The sequence below is a fragment of the Squalius cephalus genome (assembly GCF_949319135.1).
Source record: "Squalius cephalus genome assembly, chromosome: 3".
Lineage (NCBI taxonomy): Eukaryota > Metazoa > Chordata > Actinopteri > Cypriniformes > Leuciscidae > Squalius > Squalius cephalus.
The window spans coordinates 12,268,134-12,293,016 of NC_137124.1; the positions used below are offsets into that span (position 1 = coordinate 12,268,134).

The window sequence follows — 24,883 nt, forward strand, 5'->3', positions numbered from 1 at the left end:
GTATGGAATGATTTCTATAACTCATGTATAAGCAGGTGCTATTTTCGCTGTACGCTTTAAATTATTATTCATATAAATATGAACCAATTTAACGAGAAGACAAGGCGGTGTAGCTGTTGTGGAAGAAACTAATAAAGCATAGGCCTACCTGTCTCAGAAGCAATGGTTTCCCGCTCCGCCATGTTAAAAATGTATGGCCCATTCACCTAACAAAATGATTCCCGAGCTTCCCAGTGGTAAGTACGACTTGAGAGGGTGTTCATGTCCAATTTTTTTTTTTAACTAAGAAACTAGTATTTACGATAATCTTAACAGCACGTGAAGGCAGCATTAGTCCCGTTGTAATGACTGAGGCAAAAACTTTACTCTCTCAATACAAATGCTTGTTTTAACATTATTTGAAGTTAAAGTGGTAATTTTACAAGTCAAGCAACATTTCTTGTTAAAACCTTGAAAACGAACTGCTCCGAGACACGAAGGTTGAGAATCCAAATGCAGTGTTTTAAAGAATCAATAGGCCTATCTAAACTAACAGATCTTGCACCAATATCCAAAAACCACAAAGTGGCAGCAGAGACTATATATTCAGTGCAAAGGGCCTACAGATGAGTTACATTCATATAGGTTTGCAGGTATCGTACATCAATGACAGATTTGTAAAATCTGTTCACAATCAAAACAACATAAACTCTGATTTTGGAACATGCAAACTCTAAGAATTTGAACAGTTTTCTTCACAAATCTACGCCTATGTGAGAAAACAGGGGTGAATACAGTGGCTGTGGTAAAGAAAATGAGGCCATCAAGACAGATAACATCTAACACAAGATAGACTAAAGGGCAGTTTATAAACTCTCAAAAAAACTGAGCTGAGATTAACAGATAACATAGCCACAACTGTAATCATATTGACAATGTATGTGTGCACAGGACTACTTCACACTGAATCATTAATTACATCTGTAATTCTCACATCCTTTAAATAAAACCAGTCATTGTAAAAGAGAGAACACAACTGTTAAGGTAATGAGGCTTTGTATTTTAGCACTGCATGAATCTAATCTGCGGTTGCAACTGTGTCAGGTCCAGGAAACGGGTAATAGTGCTAACAGAACAGAATCATGTGACAGTGCAGTACTTCAAGACATATGTTATAGGCTACAACATTATATAACTTTGGTTGAGCTTCTGTTCCCAGACTGAAGAAGAAAATGGATAAAAAAAATGTGTGTGATGGTTTTACTCTTAATGGAAATGTGTAAGTATATTTCTATAATTATAATTTTTCCAATTAGTCTGATATATCAATGTTTCGTTTTAGTTGTTTGATTCACAATGTTAATTCTTTGATAGTGGCGGGACTATATGGAAACATCATACAACTGGATTCAGTTTTATTAGTTCATGAAGGAGATACAGTGGTATTGTCCTGCTTCATTTCAACAAAACAAAAAAGTCTGGCTTCATGGTACAAGCAAGTCACTGGAGAAGAACCACGTCTCATCGTTTCCTCACTTCTTCATTCATCAGAAAGCCAATTTCACAATGAATTTTACAATAGTCATTTTAAAGTGTCAAGAGTGACTGACACTTTTAATCTGAAGATCATGAACACCGTACAATCAGATTCAGCCACATACTACTGTGCAACATCTTTCTCTAATATCATTAACTTTGGAAATGGCACTCGTCTGGTTATTAAAGGTGAGTCAGTGCATGTTAAAGTGTTTATAATGATGATATTGGGAATAAAACAGTTATTTATACAAAACATCATCCATTAGGAGCAAAAACCAGCAAACCCACTCATCTACAGATGCCCAAGCTTGAACTAGTTGAGTCGGCGGTAAATGAGCCTCTACAGTGTTCAATCCAAAACCAGTTCATGAGTGGTGGAGGTGAACATCGTCTCTACTGGTTCAGACATGGATCAGGAGAATCTCCTTCAGGATCCATTTATATTCATGGAAACACAAGTGATCAGTGTGTGGAGAGCTCTGGAGCTGGCTGTCTTTCACCGACATGTGTGTACAACCTCCCAAAGAAAACGTTCAGTTCCTCAGATGCTGGAGTTCACTACTGTGCTCTGGCCACATGTGGAGAGGCTTTATTTGGACATGATCCTAAACTGAATCCTGGTAAGTTTGAGCTTTTCAGCATAACGTAGAAAATATCAGCCCTACAGTGCATATTATGTGTTATACAGTATATATGAAATATTGTTTCTCATGATTTAGACAACTTCAAGAGCCAGAACACACACTTAATCTTTATAATTGGCCTTACGGTGCTGCTGACATCAAACGTTACGATCAATATTCTGCTGTGCTGTGTGAGGAGGAAAGGTAAGTGCTTGCTTGAATTCTTGCTTCTACAATCAACAGTTTGTTACGGCATAGTAATTACATGATCTATGAGAAGTTTAAATATTATGCATACTTTTTTTTATATAATATTTTCTTTGTCAGATGTCCTATATTATAATTAGATCATTTATGTGAGGGCTAACCATTGTGTGTTTTATTATAGAGTCTATCAATGCAATAGACAGCAAATATCAGCAAATCCAGACAACTGATGATGATGTGTCAATAATTCAGGTTTGTCAAATGAAACTCTCCAGATGTAAAACTACTTATAATACATTAATGATGATTTATCACTATAATATTGTGAAAATTAAAATTATATTGTCTGAAATGTTCTTTTTTTTGTGTAGTATAAGGAAGTGAACTTTTGGCCTTCACCCATCACCACCAAACACTCGAAGAGTGAAGAGAAACAACAGATATGATATTCGGGTTTGACATGTCAAAACCATGGCAAAAACACAAATCGGCTGTATATTAGCTAGTATTATTCAGTAATAACCATCATTTCATTTGAGCAATTCTGAAAATTATTTTTGATCAGTAATTATAGTTATTAATGGGCTGATATATTGTTAAAAAAAAAACAATCACAGTAAATATTTTACTCAATATCTTATTGCAATAATTGCATAGCCTACTGCATGTATAAACATTTTTATTTGCTTTGTTCATGTAATAAACATTAACATCTACAATAATTAAAAATCATCTATGCATTCTGTCTATGCCACCGCAATTAGGCTACTTTTATAAATGTATTCATATATAAAGGCATAAATAAAGTACTTTCCATATGAATTGCTGTGTTCTGTGTATTTTTGCTGTGTTGTGAACTAGAAGGTGAATAGATCCAATGATCTGCAAACACCAGGTGGCAGTAGAGACCATGTGTTAAATTCAGCATTCAGCAAGACCCTCTTTTAAAGGGGTGGTATCATACCATTTTCACAAGATGTAAAATAGATCTCTGATGTCCCGAGAGTGTGTATGTGGAGGTTTAGCTCAAAATACCCCACAGATACGCACCGTTTTTGTGTCTGACCCTTTAAATGCAAATGAGCTGCTGCTCCCGTACAGAGGGCGGAGCTACAACAGTTTGCACTCACACAGACATGCACTGAAAATTTCAAAAACGTTTAGCCTTTTATGTTCAAACCGGAGTCAGAAAAATGGAGAGACTCAAGAAGAAGTGACAACTTGTAGACAACATTTCTGAATGGTTAGTTGATGAATTTATGTAGTTTATGTGTAGTTATCTTCTAGTCATTGATTAGCATATTCTGTCTTGATAATCTATAAATCGTGTTCAGGGGTGGGGTTTATGTAAATTTTAGGGTTAGTGATGTCACTAACCCGGGAGGAAACTCGTGTAGTCTCTATCAACCGTTTGTTGTAGTCCTTAAAAAGCAATTTCTTTAAAAGCAAATCTCTCCCTTTGCTTTGAACTTTGAGCATTGTAACTTTGCAGATGTTGTTTATGCTCAAACAGCAACATTACACACTAACTAAAGTTAGAAAAGTGAAATCATAATCAACCACCCCTTTAAAGGGATAGTTCACCCAAAAATGAAAATTTTGTCATCACTTTCTCACCCTCAAGTTGTTCCAAACCTGTATGAATTTTCTCCTTCGATTGATCACAAAACAAGGTATTCTAAAGAATGTTGGTCTCTAGACAGTTGATGGCACCCATTGACTTAGTATGGGTTTGACTTCGGCACCCACAGCATTTTTTTCCTACTATGGAAGTCAATGGCTACCGTCAACTGTTTAAATACAAACATTCTTTAAAATATCTTGTTTTTTGTTCAACAGAAGAACGAAACTCATATGTTTTGGAACAACTTACTTGAGGGTGAGTGAAGGCCCTTTTACACGGGACGCGACAGTCGCGAGTGTCTAGTTAATTTTCTATGATTGAATGTGATTGTGAAGGGGAATGTGAAGAGACGTGCAGAACGCGGCAAAACGCTTGTGCACCCAAAATCCTGCCGCTTTCACAAGCAGGCGCTGCCAAAGATAAAAATATTTTATCTTTTTATGAGTGGCAGCGGCTGCGTCGGCTTTAACCAATCATTGAACAGGTTATTAACGACCAATCATAGAACATTTTACTAAACTTATATCGGAGTGCTGAAAAAATAAATATTATTGATAAATAATTAATGACAATAATTAAAAAAATTAAATAAATAAATAAAAAATCTGTTAAGATATATTTATCTATTTGTTTTGTTGATGATTGTAACTGTGGCAATGTCCGCCCCAGGACCGCAAAGCGAGCACCACCTCAACTGCACAAAACACTTCCACTACGAGAGAAAGCAGCAGCCGCTCAGTGATTTTGCCGCGTCCCGTGTGAAAGGGCCTAAAGTGATGCAACATTTTCATTTTGGGGTGAACTATCCCTTTAAGAATTCTTGTTAAATACCAACTAAATGTGCACTAGTCCTTTTTAAAGGGAACTGTATCTTACACAAGCACCAGGGTCCACCATTTGAGTTAACAGAATAAAAACAACATAACACAAACACATTTTAACAAATGCACATTACATGCACATACACTTTAATTTAGTAGATGCAAATGAAGCATAGGCTACCATTCAAGTAATTCGTGATTCATAAGGAAACTGTAAAACTGAACATTTCATAAGTTCCAAAGTTGACCTGAAAAGAACAACGCAGAGTCTAACAACATACATTCATTAGTCCACATAAAATCAATGAGCACACAAACACAGCCTTTCTTTTAAATATCCTTACTATGCCAAAGAAATGCATATATCTAACAATAAACAGTACAAAGCCATAATAACACTTAAACATACAAAGACATAAAAATATGGACACCCACACACACACACACACACACATATACATACATATATATATATATAGCAGAGATAAATTCATTGCGGTAAAAATGACCAGACTATACTCTGGGTTTAATTTTCAGAGGATGAAAGACAGCTCATAAAATCTAGGAGAAAATACCAAAATTATTCTGACAAATTGAATTAAATTGATGTTATAAGATCATGATGAAAATATTTGTGTCGAAGTGAATCGCTCCTCTCTGGATGTTACTGCTGTGATCTGACCTGAGCGTACAGAGACTGCTCCTGAATGACCTTTGATTTGGTCCTTCTAGTGTTCAGAGGTTTCTGACCAAAACTAATGGATGCGTAATTCATGCTGGCTTCATTCTAATATCAAGAGAGAAAAGAATCTCCAATTATGAGAGGAAAATTACACATGATGTGGCATAATATACACCAAAAGTTTTTAAAAACCATGAAAAAATATATATTATCTAATATTAAATTAATAAAACAGATACATTGATAAAGATTTGGAAAATATCTAAAATGGAAGATAATTGTGTACTTACTTGATTCTCTTGTGGTTTGGGCACTTTGGGAAATTAAAAAACAGTCTTGTCATTATAAATGGTAGTTCAGTTTCTACAATATTTTCCTTTACAATAAAAAAATAATAATTTTATTCAGAAAGTCCTACCTTTATTCTGACCCCTGAATAGTTTTATTCCCAGAAAAACAACAAGAACAAAAAATATAATGTTTGAAACTCCAAGAGCAAGAAGAGTTGGATTCACATCACCACTCACTGAAACAAAATTTATTTGATCTTCTTAGAAAACATTTTTTAGATAAGTTTGGTATCATGTACTCTAGTATATGAACCAAATGCTTTTGCATTTCACCTTACCTCTAATACTGAGTTGAGTTCCTTCTCCAAACAGTATCTCTCCACATGCGGCCACAGCGCAGTAGTAAATCCCAGCATCAGAGTCACTGATGTTGCTCTTGAGGAGATTGTAGACGCAGCTCTGCGTTTGAGACTCACTGCTGTTCTTACACTGACCATTTCTCTCTCCTTTGGTGTAAAGGACTCCTTGAGAGTCTCCCAAGCTTTGTCTGAACCAGTAGACGCTGTGTTCTCCAGCACAACTCTCACTGAAGATGCTGCACTGCAAATTCACTGAATCCCCTGGATGAAGCGTGTCTATCAAAGTCTGCTGAAGAGTTGTGTGTCCAGCTTTAAAAGTGACATAAAAGGACAAAAAAAAAAAAAAGAAAAAAAAATCAGATGCCACAAATCAAACAAAGCTAAAATAACAAGCAGTAAAACTTACCTTCATAAATTAATCTAGTGCCTGCACCCATTCCAATGCTGTAATATGATGCGACGACACAGTAATATATTGATGAGTCCGAAGGCTTTGTCTGTAAAATGGTCAGATTAAAATGATCATCTCCTTTGAAAACATTAAAACGATTCATTTCCTCAAAGTCCTTATTCCAGCTGGGTTGTTGATTTAAATATAAAGACACAATTTGTATGAATCTTCCATCAGCCGTCTGTTTAAACCATGCTTTTGTTGATTGCAGAAGTTTTGAAAAGCTGCAAGTAAGATTCACATCCTCTCCAGCTCGAACTACTTTTACATCTTCCTGAACAACATCCACATTAGAGGACACATCAGAGGAGCAGACTGCAAAATCAAGAACACAATAGTAACCTTTAGAGTTAATAAATAGGCGACTTGTTTAATGTTTAAAAAGACATTTAGTTATATTTACCAATTGTTGAAGAAAGCAAAATAATGAAGTAATATCTCATGATCAGTCCTCTTCCAAAATTGTCCTCAGGCTTTGAATTCCCCTGAAAAAGCAAACGAATGAGCCACACAATAACACACGCTAAAGAATAAGGGTAGATCACTAGACAGTGTCTTTACCATGTGTCCATCCAGCTTCGGTCTCTGCTTTAGAAAACTGAGGCACATGTGCACTTTCACCTTAACTTTTCTGCTTTCACACCCCTCGCCACATCAAAATGGCAAAAAAAAAAAAAAAAAAAAAAAACTCTAACCTAACCATCTTTCCATTGCTCCAAAAAACTCTTATTTTGACAGGTGTTATTAATACTACTGCTTAGTAAGTTGGCTTCTCTCAAAACTATGTGGTTCATTTGTTGTTTTATTGCTAATGCTATGGTTTGACAAAGGAAAAAAAAAAAAAAAAAAAAACAGGAAATAAGATGTTAAAAGAAACATGTAACCAGAAGACAAACCTTTAAAGGGCCTCACATGAAAGTTATTTTTTTACCGATGATGATCCAAAAATAAAAAAAAATTAAATAATGTTTTGAATCAAGGAGATGGCAGAAGAAATGGCAAGATCAAGCTATACCTGTTCTGGATTGGTGAATGCATGGTTATCCATACATCTGTCACAATATGCTGATCAGTAAACACAATGGAGAATACAATATATAGTCTTTAATAAACTGAAACTCAGGAGAATACAGGAACAGGAATGAGAACCACTAAACAAACATACCATGTTAATGCAAGACAAAACATCGAGGAGAACTAAGGGCTTAAATACACAAGGAGAGGTAAGGAGGAAACTGAATGAACAACAGGTGAAGATGGCTATATTTAAATATCTGCAAAGGCCAGAGCATAAAAATTACATAAATGTAGACCTATATTACATGTATAGGGCCCTATTTTAACGTTCTGAAACGCAAGTATCAAACGCAAAACGCAAGTAACTTTGTGGGCGGATCTCGGGCGCTGTTGCTATTATACCGGCGGGATAAATGACTCTTGCGCCTGGCGCAAATCTAAAATGGGTTGGTCTGAAGTAGCTTTATTATTCATAGGTGTGGTTTGGGTGTAACATGAAATAAACCAATCAGAGTGACATCTTACATTCCCTTTAAGAGCAGGCGCGCTTGTTCCATGGCGGATTGCTATTATAACGGCGGATTTGCCAGGCGCACGCCAGGAGCGGTTCACAGCCGAGGAGACCGACGTTCTCGTCAGGGCCGTAAAACACAGAGAAGTGACATTGTATGGGGATGGGAGAAACCCACCCAAATTAGCTTTGGTTAAGCAGGCGTATAATAATTTGGGTAAATGTGTAAGCTAGATTTATGCCTATTTTTTCACATCTTCATGGACACCACAATGATTTCCCTCATGTGGAATATTTTTCCTTGTAATTATGTATGGTTTGCAAAAATGGCAACTGCTACGTCTGTGTATAGATGAGAGAAGCAAAGTGTATGCTCGTTGTGCACACGCTACATTATGGCCAAGCATGCGCCCTTAAAATAGCATCTGAACGCGCCACTGAAAAACGTGCCACTGACTTTAGACTAGGTTTTTCCTGGTCTGTGGCGGAATTGTTTTCTGGAACTGCAAAATAGCACCAGGGAACGTTTGCGCCGGAACGCGCCTCCTCTTTGCGCTGAACCACCCCCGGGAGCGCAAATTCATTCCCTAATTTACCGACGTGCGCCTGTGGAGGGAAAAGTCCGCTGTGTGTTGGGTGCAGAATAGGAATGATACATGCGTCGTATACAAAGTCAATTGCGCTGGGTACAAGATAGGGCCCATAGTTTATTTGCTTACTATATTAGAACACTTGATGATTATCTAATCAGAATAACAATATGTATTGTAGTGACAAAAAACAATAACTGAAATCGAATGCGTTTCTGATTTGTTTATGTTTCTGTTGGCTACATAAACATATCAATGTTGAGAAAGCAATCATGTCACTAACTAGTTTTAAATATTAAACTTCGCCGGCTAATGAATGCATAAAAGTGACCAGATGGATATAAGCTAATGCAAATAGATGGTAAGAATTGCGACATAAAACATTTGGGTCAGGTTTGCGTGTGTTTTTTGTCACATTGTTTTAACCGCTTGAGGTAGCCACTACTAATGTTATTCCTCTCAGACTCTCGACGGCAAACATACTTCTGTTCTTTCTCTGCTAATGCAGCATTTAGTCAACAAATGAATTACTTTATAATGACATGGCAATATGTACTTTAGTGTTCTGTATTCATACCGTTTCGCTGTCTGTGTTTTAAATGCGCATCTGAAGTGTCAGTGCTCTCCGTATCTCCCTGCTGCGCACAGCCTCACGTCTTAACTAAACCATAGATATCATATAAAGGCTAGATGTCTTAAGGCGGAGTCACTTCCGGCATCACCGGCGGCCATCTTAGGACAGGGCTCTGTGAATTAAGGTGAGTGAGCAGCACGCACACAAATCCTCTTATCTCGCTGAAATCTGGACAGATTTACAAACGGTTTGGTTTCTTACAAACGTTATTAACGTGGCTATAATTCTGAATGCTTAAACATTTTGAACATAATTATTCATATGTATGCAGTATAATAGCTACATCTCTGACGTTTATAACAAACCAAACCGTTTGAAAATCGGTAGAAAATTGAGCAAGTTATGGTTATTTAAAAGTACATGCACCATGTTATGAGTGAGCGAGCATCCTGTCGTAAGATGGCCGCCGTGTGCGGATGTCGAGCTCCATTGGCCAGCAGCGCGGACGAGACATCTAGCCTTTATATGATATCTATGAACTAAACAACTCTGCCAGTGATAGTTTTTATTTGTCCTCTAGAGGCCGCTCTTGCTCTATATAATGCCAGCAGTCTCTTCTCAGCGCTCTCATACTGTACAATAACTGTGCACACTTCTCAGCCGATCCAGCAACGGATGCAACCTGTATAAACTATCGGTGTGGATTTTTGCCAATAACGATAGTTCCACCAATCAACTATCGGTACCGATATATCAGCAAAACCGATAAATCGGTCGACCTCTAATCTTATAATAATATTACTGCCCCTTAATCTTCACATTTCCACCCGTGGCACCACCATTCTTGCATTCGCAAGCGACAACAGTGTAACCAGTTCTAACACTATGGCAAAAGTTTGAGCAAAGCAAGCAAACTGTTCTTTCATTGGCTGCAGACGAGCATTGAACACTATTTAGAGTCCCAGTTTCAGACGAGACAAGAGAGCAGTGGATTCATTTTATTTATCAACAGAAATCCCCCGGAATTAGATGAATCAATGTAACTCCACAACAACTACATAAATGTATCCACTAACCATTCAGAAACGTCCTGGTGCGTCTAAGTTGCAACCTCTTCCTCAGTCTCTCCGTAAGGCTGCACACCGCTACTGGTTATTTCTGAGATTTTGGATGAGTGAGATTATTTGTGTGTTTTGTTATTGTATCCGAAGCTTATTGGAAAGGCTCTACTCTCTTCTGAATGGGGTGGAGGAGCAGCAACTTTTTGCATTTAAAGGGACACACACAAATGGACCGCTCACACCCAAAAAGGGGCAACTTTGACAAGCTATAATAAATTATCTGGGGGGTATTTTGAGCTGAAATTTCACAGACACATTCTGGGGACACCATAGATTTATATTACATCTTGTGAAAAGGGGCATAACATGTCACCTTTAAATGGCTCTGTGATGGACGAGTTTACGTACAAAGTATTCATAAATATTGTGTTGCTATTATACAAACTAGAATGACAGTTACTGCACAGCTTCAAATCTGTTAATAGTCAATTAATAGCTGCAATAGGCAATTAAATATACAAGTAGTAATTTTTTTTAAATTATATTTATTAGATACATAACGTTTGTTTTGTATATTGTCTTATTTGGTAGCGATCCCATCATTATCAACATAGCACAGCTGATTGTTTGCTGTTATATCAGCGTCCAATGAGCTGCAGCTCAACATTCAAACAAATACCGGTGTGTTGCTGTTAGCAGTATGCAGCGCGCTTTCAGAATGCATCTGGAATCAACATCTAAGATAAGTGATTGACGTTTTTATTCCACATCTCTGCGCATATTGTGTGGTCCGGTTATTAATTCATAAATGGAGCAATCTTTACAAGTTTAAACTAGCTTCATGTTAGAAATGTTTTTAAAGGGGGGGTGAAATGCTCATTTTCACTCAATCTCCTGTTAATCTTGAGTACCTATAGAGTAGTATTGCATCCTTCATATCTCCAAAAAGTCTTTAGTTTTATTATATTTATAAAAGAAAGATAGGCTGTACCGAGTCTTTCCGGAAAAAAACGAGCGTCTGGAGGCGGGCCGTGTGGGCGAAGCTAAAGCTGTGCTAACGCGCCGAGCTAACAACACACAGCCAATGTCTATTTGAAGCAGTTTTACTCACCGCCTGCGACCGCGAACCTTTATCATTGTGACTGCTCCATCCTTAAGCATTAGACGATCTGCAAATCCGTGCAGGGGAATCCAACTCTTTAACAGTGTAAAAAACTCAGTATGCATGAAATAGCATTTCACCCCCCCTTTAAATAGTGCCATGTCAGTGCATGAGTGAATCACTGAAGCATATAAGCAGCAGTAGCAGCGGTCTATTGTATGTCATAGCCTCTTTATACGCTGTTAGCATGGATATGAAAACTGTTCAACTGATGCATTTGTGATTCAAACGACGTTCACCATATTTAGCGGTATAACTTTATATCCTTTTATTTCCAAGAGCAATGTTTTCATTAGCTATGCTAAATGTGTGTGTGTTGAGTCACGTTAAAAGAACAATCAATACAGTTAAACGAAGCTAATGGTCTTAAACAGCTAAACTAAGCTCAACTAATGGTCTATTGTTTGTATCTCTGTGAGTAAATGCTGTCTAAGCTATGGATAAGAAGGTCAAAGTAAAATAAGCATTCACATTCAATGGGATTACATGTTAACGAAAAAAAAAAAAAAAAGCCGGTCGGCAAGGTAGTCAAGGCACACATAAAAAGTACATATGTCTTGGCATTAGATCTGATGTTTTGGGGGGTGTTTTTCCTATCTCTTCCTGTCTCCTGTCTGTGTCATTATTGTGCAAATAAATGCAAATCTGCCAATGCATCAGCTTGTTTTCTTACTCAACAGCATATGTATATTACTTGTATTGTCTTTTTCTCCCATTACCATGTGCAACTGGTTTGGGTGAAAAGTTGCTCTTCAAATGTGTATCAATAGTGTTTTTAGCTGTGCACAACAGTTTTATTGGCATTGGCTGTGCAACTATAATGATCTGTTTAGATGTTTGTGTCAAAGAGGGCTCCCCATACAAAAATGTAATATATGGCCATATATGCACTTATATTTTAAATAGCATGACATATATCTATACATATATTTGACTTATCTGAGAACACAATATATGCCTGCAACATATATGAACATTTATGTGTCCAAACATGTGAAGAAAATATTTGAGTTCATCCATATATGATACCATATATCTGCATATATTATAGTATGGTTTCTCGCATATATGGACAACATTAAGTATAAATATGTGACATATAAGGGATATATATACGGGAAAATATATGGCACTTACATGAAAACGGCCATTTTTGCTATATTTTGAAATATATGTTTCATATATGTCTATGTGATTTACATATATGAATTTTGCATATATTCTCATATAGGCAGCAGACATACATGGGCACTGACATTATATATGCAATTTACATATATTGACATATATTACATTTCTGTCTCTTCTCTTGCCTCCTGCTTTTTGGGGGGGTTAAATCATGTCTGTTACATGTTACAGTAGCATGTCTCGGTACTTGCTCTGGAGCAGCATCAGTGTAGCAGATCGATTCCGCCAAGACCAAATACATTATCCATTACCATGCCAATCTCTATTTCCATACCTGTGTCCTGAGAGTTGTCATGACAGAACTTAACAGAGCCAAACATACATGTTACAACATCACTGGTCCACATTCGTGCATCGTAAGTAATGACGTACGTCTGAGTGAACAAGACAGAGAGAAAAGATGTAATATAAATTTATAGTGTCTCCAGAATGTGTCTGTGTATTTTCAGCTCAACCCCCCCCCCCCCCCCCCCAGATAATTTATTATAGCTTGTCAAATTTGCTCCTTTTTGGGTGTGATCAAAAACCCACCGTTTTTGTGTGTGTGTCCCTTTAAATACAAATGAGCTGCTGCTCCTCTGCCCCCGTTCAGAAGAGAGCCAATCCTTTACATGAAATTCGGATATCCCAGAAATAACCAGTAGTGGAGCGCAGCCTTACGGAGAGACTCAGGAAGAGCAACTTTTAGATGCACATGGAGATTTCTGAATGGTTAGTGGATACATTTATGTAGTTGTTGTGGACTTACATGTACTGTCATGTTTAACTTTTACACAAGTTGACACAGTTCCCAGACGTCTTTATAAGACAGCTGTGACATATTTGGTCAAATAGTGTTCAGTGCTCGTCTGTGCAGCCAACGACAACAGTTTACATGCTTTGCTCAAACCTTTGCCATTGCGTTAGAACTGGTTACACTGTTGTCGCTTGCGAAAACCAAATGGCGCGCCGTGGGTGGAAACGTACAGAATGTTCCTACGTCAGAAGGGGAGCGAAATCTGATTGGCTTATTTTTTGACATGCTTGCAGAGTAAGCTTACCAGAACAAAGTTACTGGGTTGTCTCTTTTCACGTTTTCTGGGTTGGTAGATGCACCGGGGACCCAATTATAGCACTTAAATGCGGAAAAATTCAGATTTTCATGATATGTTCCCTTGAAACGCATCCCAGAATCAGATCTCATACCAGTGATCTACAGTCACTAGGTGGCAGTAGAGACCATGTTGAATTCAGCAAGTTCCTCTTTAAAGAAAAAGTCTTTCTTGTTAAAGACTTTATGCTAACTAATATTTTGCAAGGGAACTATACCCTATAAATGCACCATGATCCATCATCTGAGTTAACAATAAAAACAATGCAATGAAACATCATAAAAAACAACAACACATTTGATCAAATGCACATAAACAGGCTATTAATTTAGTAGATGCAAATGAAGCATAGCCTACTTCACACAAGTGATTCATAAGGAAAATGTAAAACGGAAATTCCAAAATTGCTCAAAATGAACAGAGTCTAACAACATACAGTACATTAATCAGTTCACTAACAAAAATATAAATACAAACACACTACTTCTCTTTTACAATTATCATTATCCTTATTATGCCTAACAAATTAATATAGCTATATAACAGTACAAAGCCAAAATAACACTTAACATATAACATGCATTCAAATATGGCCACCAACAGCTATCATCTTGCAATCCATATTTTTATTTACATTTTTACTTTTTTTTACATTGTTAGCTACTGATATTTGAAGTTACATTGTCAGAGCATTTAACAATTAACTGACACTTAAATGCTTGAAATAAAGGACATGCATTATAGATTTTAGTTCAATTTATTTTATTTTATTTTTAATCACATTAAACACAGCAACCAGGCTGACCAAAGTGCTGTACAGTAAAAAAAAAAAAACAATTCATAAAACAGACTTCAAAACATAAAAACATGAAGAAAATCAATAAACTCATTAAATAGAGTATTAATGACCAAATTATTCAACCATATTAAATGTATTGTCTTCAAATATGTTGTTGTAAGCTCATGATGAAAATATTTGTCGAAGTGAAATGTTCCACTAAACCTCTGGATGTTACTGCTGTACGTGAGCGTACAGAGACTGCTCCTGAATGACCTTTGATTTGGTCCTTCTAGTGTTCAGAGGTTTCTGACCAAAACTAATGGATGCGTAATTCATGCTGGCTTCATTCTAATATCAAGAGAGAAAAGAATCTCCAATTATGAGAGGAAAAAATACACATAATGTGGCATAATGCGTTTTTAAAAAACCCTGACAGAAAAATGTATTATCTAATATTAAATTGATAAAACAGATAAATTGATAAAATTTTGAAAAAGATCTCAAATGGAAGATAATTGTGTACTTACTTGATTCTCCTGTGGTGTGGGCACTTTGGGAAATGAAGAAACCGTCTTGTCATTAGAAATGGCAGTTGTGTTATTCAAAATTTGATATTGCATTACCATAATAAATTAATCCTATTCAGAAAGTCTTACCTTTTTTCTGACCACTGCATAGTTTTATTCCCAGAAAAACAACAAGAGCCAAAAATATTATGTTTGAAATTCCAAGAGCAAGAAGAGTTGGATTCACATCTAAGGCAATAAAATGAAACAAATTTTATATCTTTTGCTTAGATTTTTTTTATTTTTTTAATATTTTTTTACATTCATTAGATCAGTTCGGTATCATTTACTCCTGTAAATGAATGAAATGCTTTTCCAGAGAGGAACGATCAAACCAAATATCTCAACATTTTAAACCAGACATTTGCATTTCACCTTACCTCTAATACTGAGTTGAGTTCCTTTTCCAAACAGTATCTCTCCACATGCGGCCACAGCGCAGTAGTAAATCCCAGCATCAGAGTCACTGATGTTGCTCTTGAGGAGATTGTAGACGCAGCTCTGTGTTTGAGACTCACTGCTGTTCTTACACTGACCATTTCTCTCTCCTTTGGTGTAAAGGACTCCTTGAGAGTCTCCCAAGCTTTGTCTGAACCAGTAGACGCTGTGTTCTCCAGCACAACTCTCACTGAAGATGCTGCACTGCAAATTCACTGAATCCCCTGGATGAAGCGTGTCGATCAAAGACTGCTGAAGAGTTGTGTGTGCTACGGCTGCATCTTGACAAAGAGACATAAAAGGGACACTTGATAGAAAAAGCAAGGCCAAAAGTCATCCAACACAATCCCCACAACACATAAATAATAAGCAAGAAAATATACCTCTGACAACTAATCTAGTGCCTGCACCCATTCCAATCTTCCAGTTTGATGCGACTACACAGTAATATGTGGCTGAGTCTGAAGGCTTTGTCTTTAAAATGAGCAGAGTAAAATGATCATCTCCTTTGGTAACATTAAAATGATTCATTTTCTCAAAGTCCTTATTCCAAGTGGGTTGTTTAAAGTGTAAAGACACAATCTTTAAAGATTTTCCTTCAGCCGTCTGTTTAAACCATGCTGTTGATTCCAGAACCTCTGAAAAGTTGCAGGTTAAGTTCACATCCTCTCCAGACTGAACTATTTTTAAATCTTGCTGAACAACATCCAGTTCAGAAGCGCAGACTGCAAAATGAAGCACACAATAGATAACTTTAGAGTTGAATGTGTTATAAAGTGTTAAATAGGTGAGTTGTTTAAATGTTTACAAAGCATAAGCATTTAGTTATATTTACATATTGTTGAGGAAAGCAAAAGAATGAAGTAATATCTCATGATCAGTCCTCTTCCAAAATTATCCTCAGGCTTGGAATTCCCCTGAAAAAGCAAACGAATGAGCCACACCATCACACACGCTAAAGAATAAGGGTAGATCACTAGACGGTGTCCTTACCATGTGTCCATCTGTCTCTGCTTCAGTCAACTGAGGCACATGTGCACTTTCACCTTAACCTTTCTGCCGTCACACACTGTCGCCACATCAAAATGTCAAAAAAAATCGAACCCAACCATCTTTCCATTGCTCCAAAAAAACTCTTTCATTTATTAGGAAATGCTTTATAAATACTATTGCTTAGTTATCCAGTTTTTAGCAACTAAAGTTGGCCTCTCTGAAAACTCTGGTTAATATGTTTTTTATTGCTACTAAAAATGCATTTAGTGGTTTGACACAGAACAAAAGCAGGAAATAAGAAGTTTCAAAGAAGCATGTAACCAGAAAACAATCCTTTTAAGGGCCTCATACCAATGGTGAGCATCCAAGATATTTTAAATTAAATTAATTTCATTTAAAAATAATAATAATTTAATTAAATTCATGTTTTGAATCAAGGGGTTGGCAGATGGCAGGGCATGATCAAGTTTAAAGGGGTCCTATTATGCCCTTTTACGAAGTCTTGATTTTGTTTTGGAGGTGTACTAGAATATGCTTTCATGCTTGATTGTTCAAAAAACACATTCTTTTTTACTTATTTACTTATTTAACATTATTACAGCACTTCCCTCCCCAGTCTTTAGTTCCTGTTTCGCTGAAGCCCCTCCTTCCAAATTACAAAATGTGCTGTGATTGGTTAGCTGGCCCAGTGTGTTGTGATTGGCACCGCTTAGCACATATTCTGTAAAGTCACGCCCCTTACCATAACAGCGAGCGCTACTCAGATGTAAATATTAAGGATGGCGTCAATTTCAAACTAATTCAAGCCTGATTCAAACTTAAGAATGTTAACAAACAAGATGTTCATCCAGAACAGATTTCATGCACAGACTTTGCAAGCACAGATTTCCCAGGACGTTTCAGCGTGGCATTATTTTTTTTGTAATTTTCTTATATATTTTAGATACGATGTTATACACCATTTAATCATGATATTTGTTGGAAAATTATGGTAATACAAACAGTAATCGATCACAAAACCATGGTTAATTTTTCTAAGGGACTGTGAACAGCCGTACAATAGTGAGAGCTTACAAAAGCTACATTAACAGTAACACTATATCAACTGTAATGTTGTCTAGCAGGCTCGCGGAGGCAAAGCTTTGCTCTTTGTTCTTGCATCTCTTGCCAGCAGAGGCACCAGTTGCTTCACTATTTTTACCCTTACCTGTTGATGGTGATAGTGACTCACCTAAAAGTCCTTCAACCATAGCTATATGCAAAATCCTCATCTGTGAAGAACGGATTTCAAATGTGTTTTTTTTTATATAATATTCCACGACCTGCAATATGTACACATGAGAAAATTATAGGGACAGTCTGCAGGAAGTCATGGGTTAAATAGTTGATGACCCGGAGTCATTCTGGTCGTGAGGGACTTTGTTTCTATTAGACTTGACCTGTGTATTTGCAACAAGAGATAACATCCAGTGTGAAGCACTGCTTCCGGGAGAACATGAATCCGGAAAAACAAAATAGAACACCTCTCATACTGTATATTTTAATTACGTACATAAAAGTTGAATTATGCAAAGATTACACCAGGTAAAAATAGATTGGATGAACCTATCAGGATTATTTGTTTATACACTGATGAAGTCTGCACAGTATCAGGAGTAAGTGAGTAAATACTGTACATAGAAATAAATGAGAATGAAAATAAGTTTCTTGGCCCTAACCGTAAACCTACCCATCACAGAAAACTTTCAGCATTTTTATATTTTCAAAAGACATAATTAGGCATAACCAGGGATGTAGTGGAGGCTAAACGCACGTAAACGCCGTTTACGCACCTCCCAAAATTTGGAAATAGCGTTTGCCCACCTCCAAAGTGCGTTTATCCACCTCTACATTGCGTTTATCCACCTCTAAATGTCACGTTATTTGAGCGGACTTTGCTTTTCCAGTGCGTGATCGCCGATCGGCACATGATTCGAGCATTTGGGCCGTTAACTACAGAGCAGAAAAGCGCGCAAACACGGAGCAGAGAGCGCAGCGCGCGCCACACACACACACACACACACACACACACACACGGAACAAAGAGAACGGCGCACACACGTAGAAGAAAACACACGCTCGTGATGTTACTAAACAAGCTGCGCGAGAATGAAACTTGATCGCAGTCGCAACAGGAAATCAATAAAACGATGCAAAAAAGTGATTTACAGGCAGCTGGTTTAATGTAGGGAGCATGTCAAAACCCAACTGTGCAAGAGATTCAGAGGGAATCAAGCCTGCACCAGGTTAAAGACTTTTCCCTCTACATGGATGGGGATGGTTGCAACATGTCATTTTTCTCCAATCAGAAACAAGCTAGCGTGATGACACTCATACTGAACATGCACAGTTAGACCCTCCCCCCTCCAAAAAGACAGTAGACATATTCAACATATATGTATGAAAGTAAACATTTTCATGAGATATATTTTTGTCATACTGTCCTGAAATTTTGTACGAATTAAACAAAACTTACTTCGTTTGAATTATTGTTTTGTTGACTTCTAAGTGGCATGGTTAGCATGTGTCAGTGTGTCTAGCAGGCACATGATGTTCTGTCATGGCTGATAGGGTCGGGGACGGTTGCAAGCAACAAGATATAAATTGCATGTTTAATAAAAGTTTGTTGCATTGCAAACTGTTCAATTCTTCCTGTCTGACACTGAAATATGGAGAGATTGAATAGCATCTGTAACACCTGCACACTGAATCTGTGTAGGCCTATGTTCTACACATGAACAAACAAAACTCAATAACTGTTATTTGATAAATATGACTAAATAAATAAAAAAGACTACAATAATATTATTGAAATAAATAATACTATAATATTATAGTAGGCCTAAAACAGTTAATATTTTCAGAATTTGATGCTCATTGAGACAAAAAGCTTAAGTTAATTAATGAAATTAAAGGTATTTTTAACATGTTGCAACCGTCCCTGGGTCGGGGTCAGTTGCAACATCTGACTTCTTCCATTCAAATAAATACTGTGAACAATATGTCTTATATAATCATCTTTAAATGGTATGGGTAATTGGCAGACAGAAGTTTAATATGTACAAATTTGGTTGGTCTAGTCCAAATAGTCTGAGTAACTGAGAGAAATGCAAAAAGTGTTGCAACTGTCCCCGGTCCCCACTAAACTTGATAGATTTCAACCATATTATTCCTTTCTGAGTCTCTTTAACAAGAACTTAGATTAATGTATGAATTGAATAGTGATTGTGTGACCTATGATGAGGGAACAACCAGTGATACCCTTGGTAGTACCATCAAATGATAGCCTATAGCGATGTCATCAGGATACACATACAACGGTAGGCAGTGGCCAACCTTACCGGGTGACCATGTCGTGGTCCACCAGAATTTATAGTTTACCCACCTCTTTTTTTACCACTACACCACTGGACATAACTAATGATTTATATAGAGAATATGACTTCACGTTAGTTGTCTACAGTAATGTTTTTGAGAAAAAAGTGACTGTACATTTTTCGCATTTCAAAAATATGTAAGTACTCTAGCATAAAGTCAATAAAAAATAAACAAAAATATGTTATGCAATCAATCGAGAACGCATAAGTAGTTTTAATGTCAGTTTGTGTTTTTGTTAAATGTGTTAGTGGAATGTTTAAATGAAACTGAATTTTTGCTAAAGGAAGAATCTAATTGGATAATGTAACACATTGTCACTGACACTAGTAAAAAGAGACATATAGCAAGATACAGAAACAATAATTTGTTTTAGTTATTTACTCGCACAATAGAAATGTGAATCCACACCTATATTACATTGTTACATTTTTTGGGGAACATTAAAGCCGTGTATGTAGATATCACAGAACATGCATTGATTTACACATAACACCATTTATGAAAAATTACTTTGTAAGCTAAAAATCATGTTTTACATTTGCACTACAAACAAGGAATTTGTGGCATGTGCTTTGAGAAATTATCATCTTAATTTAGATACTTTCAAGTATCTAAAACACCATATAATTTAAGTACAGTTTAAGTTAATATATAGACAAGACCATCTGGTTTCTGTTCTATATACATGACCGTACATGCAACCAATTATATGTAAAACTCAAATAACATGATAAAAAGGTCATGCAAATACAGAACAATATGAAAAAGACTTGCGATGTGACATTAACTGTTGCAAATCTGGTATGTATACACACTGTTACAAAGCAGTACTGAAAATATACAGTAAAACATGTTTTACCTCATAAACTGGGCTTGAATGGGAAACTGTTACTTCTGTTTTGCGATTATTGGCATTCTTTCACTATACATGCTGTATGTCACCAGAGAGTGTTCTTGAGTAATCTTTACTTTGAGTCCATTTGCAGTTAAAGAATTGTGAGCTGCATAACTCAGAATGTCTTCACCCTACAATAATGCAGAAGAAGAAACAAACATCAGAGACATTGTCACAAAAAATGAGACCCACTAGCAAAATCATTTGCATGTGATAAGACTTACTTTATGATTCTAATGAATAAATATATGATTTGAATCTCAAACATAAAACTAGAAACTTACTTGACTCTCTTGAGGTTTGTGGATTGTGGGTGAATAAGAAAAACATTTAATTAAAAAGGCAATCAAGTATAATATTTCTGTAGTGGCAATTGTTGTATTTTCATAAACGTGTTAATACAAATACTGTATATGTGTTATCAGTGTGTGCTAAAACGAAACCTTACCTTTATTCGGATTCTGGCATAGTTTTATGGCCAGAAAAACAGTTAAAGTAAAAAATATGATGTTTGAAATCCCAAGAACAAGCAGGGTTGTGTTCACACCACTCTCTGAAAAGACATAATTCAAATGACTGATAACAGATCAGTCCATTGCTATTATTTCCCACAATAAATGATTTAAATGCTCCTCCTGAGTGGCAAAATTAAATATGTCTCCAAAACCTTACCTCTAATATTGAGTTGAGTTCCTTTTCCAAACAGTATCTCTCCACATGCGGCCACAGCGCAGTAGTAAATCCCAGCATCAGAGTCACTGATGTTGCTCTTGAGGAGATTGTAGACGCAGCTCTGCGTTTGAGACTCACTGCTGTTCTTACACTGACCATTTCTCTCTCCTTTGGTGTAAAGGACTCCTTGAGAGTCTCCCAAGCTTTGTCTGAACCAGTAGACGCTGTGTTCTCCAGCACAACTCTCACTGAAGATGCTGCACTGCAAATTCACTGAATCCCCTGGATGAAGCGTGTCGATCAAAGTCTGCTGAAGAGTTGTGTGTCCAGCTTTAAAAGTGACATAAAAGGACAAAAAAAATCAGATGCCATAAATCAAACAAAGCTAAAATAACAAGCAGTAAAACTTACCTTTAAAAAATAATCTAGTGCCTGCACCCATTCCAATGCTGTAATATGATGCGACGACACAGTAATATGTTGATGAGTCTGAAGGCTTTGTTTGTAAAATGGTCAGATTAAAATGATCATCTCCTTTGAAAACATTAAAACGATTCATTTTCTCAAAGTCCTTATTCCAGCTGGGTTGTTGATTTAAATATAAAGACACAATTTGTATGAATCTTCCATCAGCCGTCTGTTTAAACCATGCTTTTGTTGATTGCAGAAGTTTTGAAAAGCTGCAAGTAAGATTCACATCCTCTCCAGCTCGAACTACTTTTACATCTTCCTGAACAACATCCACATTAGAGGACACATCAGAGGAGCAGACTGCAAAATCAAGCGGGTACATTTAATTTACAGAGTTCTGATAAATAGACATTAAATAGAGTTCTGTTGAATAGGAAAGTATTCAAGTATATTTACCTGTTGTTGAGAAGAACAAAATTATTAAATAATATCTCATGATCACTTGTCTTCCAAAATTATCCTCATGTTTTAAATTCCCCTGGGAAAAAAAAAAACAACAAAAACAAAACACGAATAAGCCCAAAACATCCCTTTCACGCCAGGTATATAATAGAGGCAGATCAGTCGACTGTCCATATACCATGTGTCCTTCAATCTCTGCTTCAAACAAATGAGATGCATATACACTTCTGTCTTATTTATTCACACGGCTGTAAAAGCTGATTGGTCATTTGAAAAGGGTTTTGAAGTTGACGAAAACCACTTCTGTGACAGCAGCCAATCAACTGATGCGGTGGTGGAGTTATACTATTTCCCCCCAGAAAGTTGATCGTTAAATTTAAAACATGTGGAAATAATAAGGAAGACTATAATTCAAAATATTATCAAATATTTAGCTATTTTCACAAATTAAGTACCTTTTCCCGATACATACGAGAGTGTTTTAAAACAGCTTTACTGAAAATCACAGACAAATTTCCTACACTGTAACTGAATCTCATAAATGCTAAGAATTTCTTTTTTTCAAGAATTGCTTTTTGAAGTTAAAGGAAATATGATTGCTATTGCAAGCTACATTTCAAAGTTTGCAGATGGGTCAGATCTGAGTGCTGGTAAGCATATGCCAATGTGTAGTGCATTGAGACTGACCCCTGTCCTCCATTTCTGTTTGTTTTCACACATCTTTTTCACACCTGTTGCTGCAACAAAACCACAACATGTTTAAACCCAACTACTCTTCCATTGCAAAAAAAAAAAAAAAAAAGCCTTATTTATATACCGTAGACAGACAACGATTAACAGAACAGAAATTCTGTATGACGTTTGATAAACTGCCTACTGCATATTAAAACTATAAGGTATACATAACAACGGTTAGCATCTGTATATAAATGTGGTTAATGATTATTTTGTCAGTATCATAAGAGCAAAAACAGGAAATGAGTCTCTTCACTGAAAAAAAATGGCCTAAAGCAGTGGTTATTTTTGTGGGTGAGGTAGCAGTAGAAACAACACATTTTTATTCATTTTATAAAATGAAAAATAAAATGTTTCTCTTTTCCCCATAATATTTCAGAGACTTAAATCTCAAACATAACCAGTGCTGTGTGCATTTGTTTAGGCCTTAAATCATTAAAGTCAGAAGTGTATGGGACACGGATTTGTAATTTCAGCACCAAGGACAGAGACACAATAACTCATTTTGCACTGAAATAAAACATGACCTAACATAAATCTTTTCATTATTCATATTAATGCACAAACAGAATTTTCAGAAGTTCAACACTTGAATAAAACACATGCAAACTGATCATAATCTGACAAATCTTCCTCAAAGCAGTGAACCAGGATAGCTATGAAATACATATTTAATGTTTCACAATGCAATATTCAATTTAAAAAAAAGATGCTTCTATTGCACAATATCTCAACTGGTTCATTTTTAAAGAGCCTTAAATAAATCTCATGTTCAGACATTGCTTAATTTTAAGTTATGTTTCAAAGTTAATGTTTTCATAAGTCTTTGATGATCTAATGTAAAGTGGACATTTGAGTTGATTCTTAAACACAAAAGTACCCAAGCCATCATAAAAGACTATACACACAACCCACACACCAGATCAAAGAGATAAAAGCACTTCAGCTATATTGTGTTCACAGAAATAATGTATTTTTTGCCCACTAACAGGCTCACTATTTGGATTTCATTCACAAAACACATGATCATTTTGGGCCTTGTTTACTCCACCATCAAACCTACCGCAGACTCAGACTCTGTCCATATAAGGAGAGGATGTGACTCTAGCTGTCAGAGATGAGCTGCATCGTTTCCTGTCGCATGAGAAGCAGGAAGAAACTGATCACTATAGAGTGAGAGTTGCTGAAGCACAATATACTGTGTGTATATATATATATATCTCTATATATATATATATATATCCCACACACACGCACACAAGCTTTGAACTATGAGATCTGTTTGCATGCACATGTAAGCGTGACAGATGCACTTCATGGCTAAAGCAGTTTTCTACCCACAAGACTGACCTCTGTCTGTTTTAAACACACTCTGAATCAAAACCACAGAAACAAGATTCAAACAGTCAACCACTGCAAGTTGCTTTCCATTGGTAGAGAAAAAAAAAACATCTTAGAAAAGTTGAGGCCTAAGAAAAAGTTACAGTAGTTTCAGCTATGACAACTATGATGAGGTAAAATATATAATATTATAAATATATATCCATTAAACATATAACATTACCTTGTCAGTCATTTTAGCCTGTTATTGTGATTTTAATAATTTGTGTTATTTTTTTTGTGAATTCAAGTTCAGTAGAAGATGGGTTCAAGAATAGGGATTTAACCCGTGTTAAAGGAGAACTCCGGTCAATTTTAACATTGAGCTCATTTTTTTGTAAATTTGGAGTGCTGTCAATACAGA

The 24,883-nt window shown here is 36.3% G+C and overlaps 3 protein-coding genes across 3 annotated transcripts; 1 reads left to right on the forward strand and 2 right to left on the reverse strand.

The window, feature by feature from the left end:
* Positions 1-1,095: 1,095 nt before the first annotated feature.
* LOC307156455 (uncharacterized protein) lies at positions 1,096-3,168 on the forward strand. Its single transcript, XM_079867805.1, has 6 exons — positions 1,096-1,258; positions 1,354-1,704; positions 1,785-2,138; positions 2,238-2,345; positions 2,530-2,600; positions 2,720-3,168. The coding sequence occupies exons 1-6, from the start codon at positions 1,225-1,227 to the stop codon at positions 2,792-2,794; spliced, it is 993 nt and encodes a 330-aa protein (XP_079723931.1). The 5' UTR covers positions 1,096-1,224; the 3' UTR covers positions 2,795-3,168.
* A 1,743-nt stretch (positions 3,169-4,911) lies between these two features.
* LOC307156434 (uncharacterized protein) lies at positions 4,912-7,202 on the reverse strand. The gene is made up of 7 exons (XM_079867776.1): positions 7,137-7,202; positions 6,979-7,060; positions 6,531-6,890; positions 6,104-6,433; positions 5,894-6,001; positions 5,766-5,788; positions 4,912-5,580 (listed from the first exon to the last, which is right to left on the reverse strand). The coding sequence occupies exons 1-7, from the start codon at positions 7,182-7,184 to the stop codon at positions 5,458-5,460; spliced, it is 1,074 nt and encodes a 357-aa protein (XP_079723902.1). The 5' UTR covers positions 7,185-7,202; the 3' UTR covers positions 4,912-5,457.
* Positions 7,203-14,382: 7,180 nt separating this feature from the next.
* Positions 14,383-16,578, reverse strand: LOC307156439 (uncharacterized protein). Its single transcript, XM_079867782.1, has 7 exons — positions 16,548-16,578; positions 16,390-16,471; positions 15,938-16,279; positions 15,497-15,835; positions 15,207-15,305; positions 15,078-15,100; positions 14,383-14,898 (listed from the first exon to the last, which is right to left on the reverse strand). The coding sequence occupies exons 1-7, from the start codon at positions 16,548-16,550 to the stop codon at positions 14,782-14,784; spliced, it is 1,005 nt and encodes a 334-aa protein (XP_079723908.1). The 5' UTR covers positions 16,551-16,578; the 3' UTR covers positions 14,383-14,781.
* Positions 16,579-24,883: the final 8,305 nt, after the last annotated feature.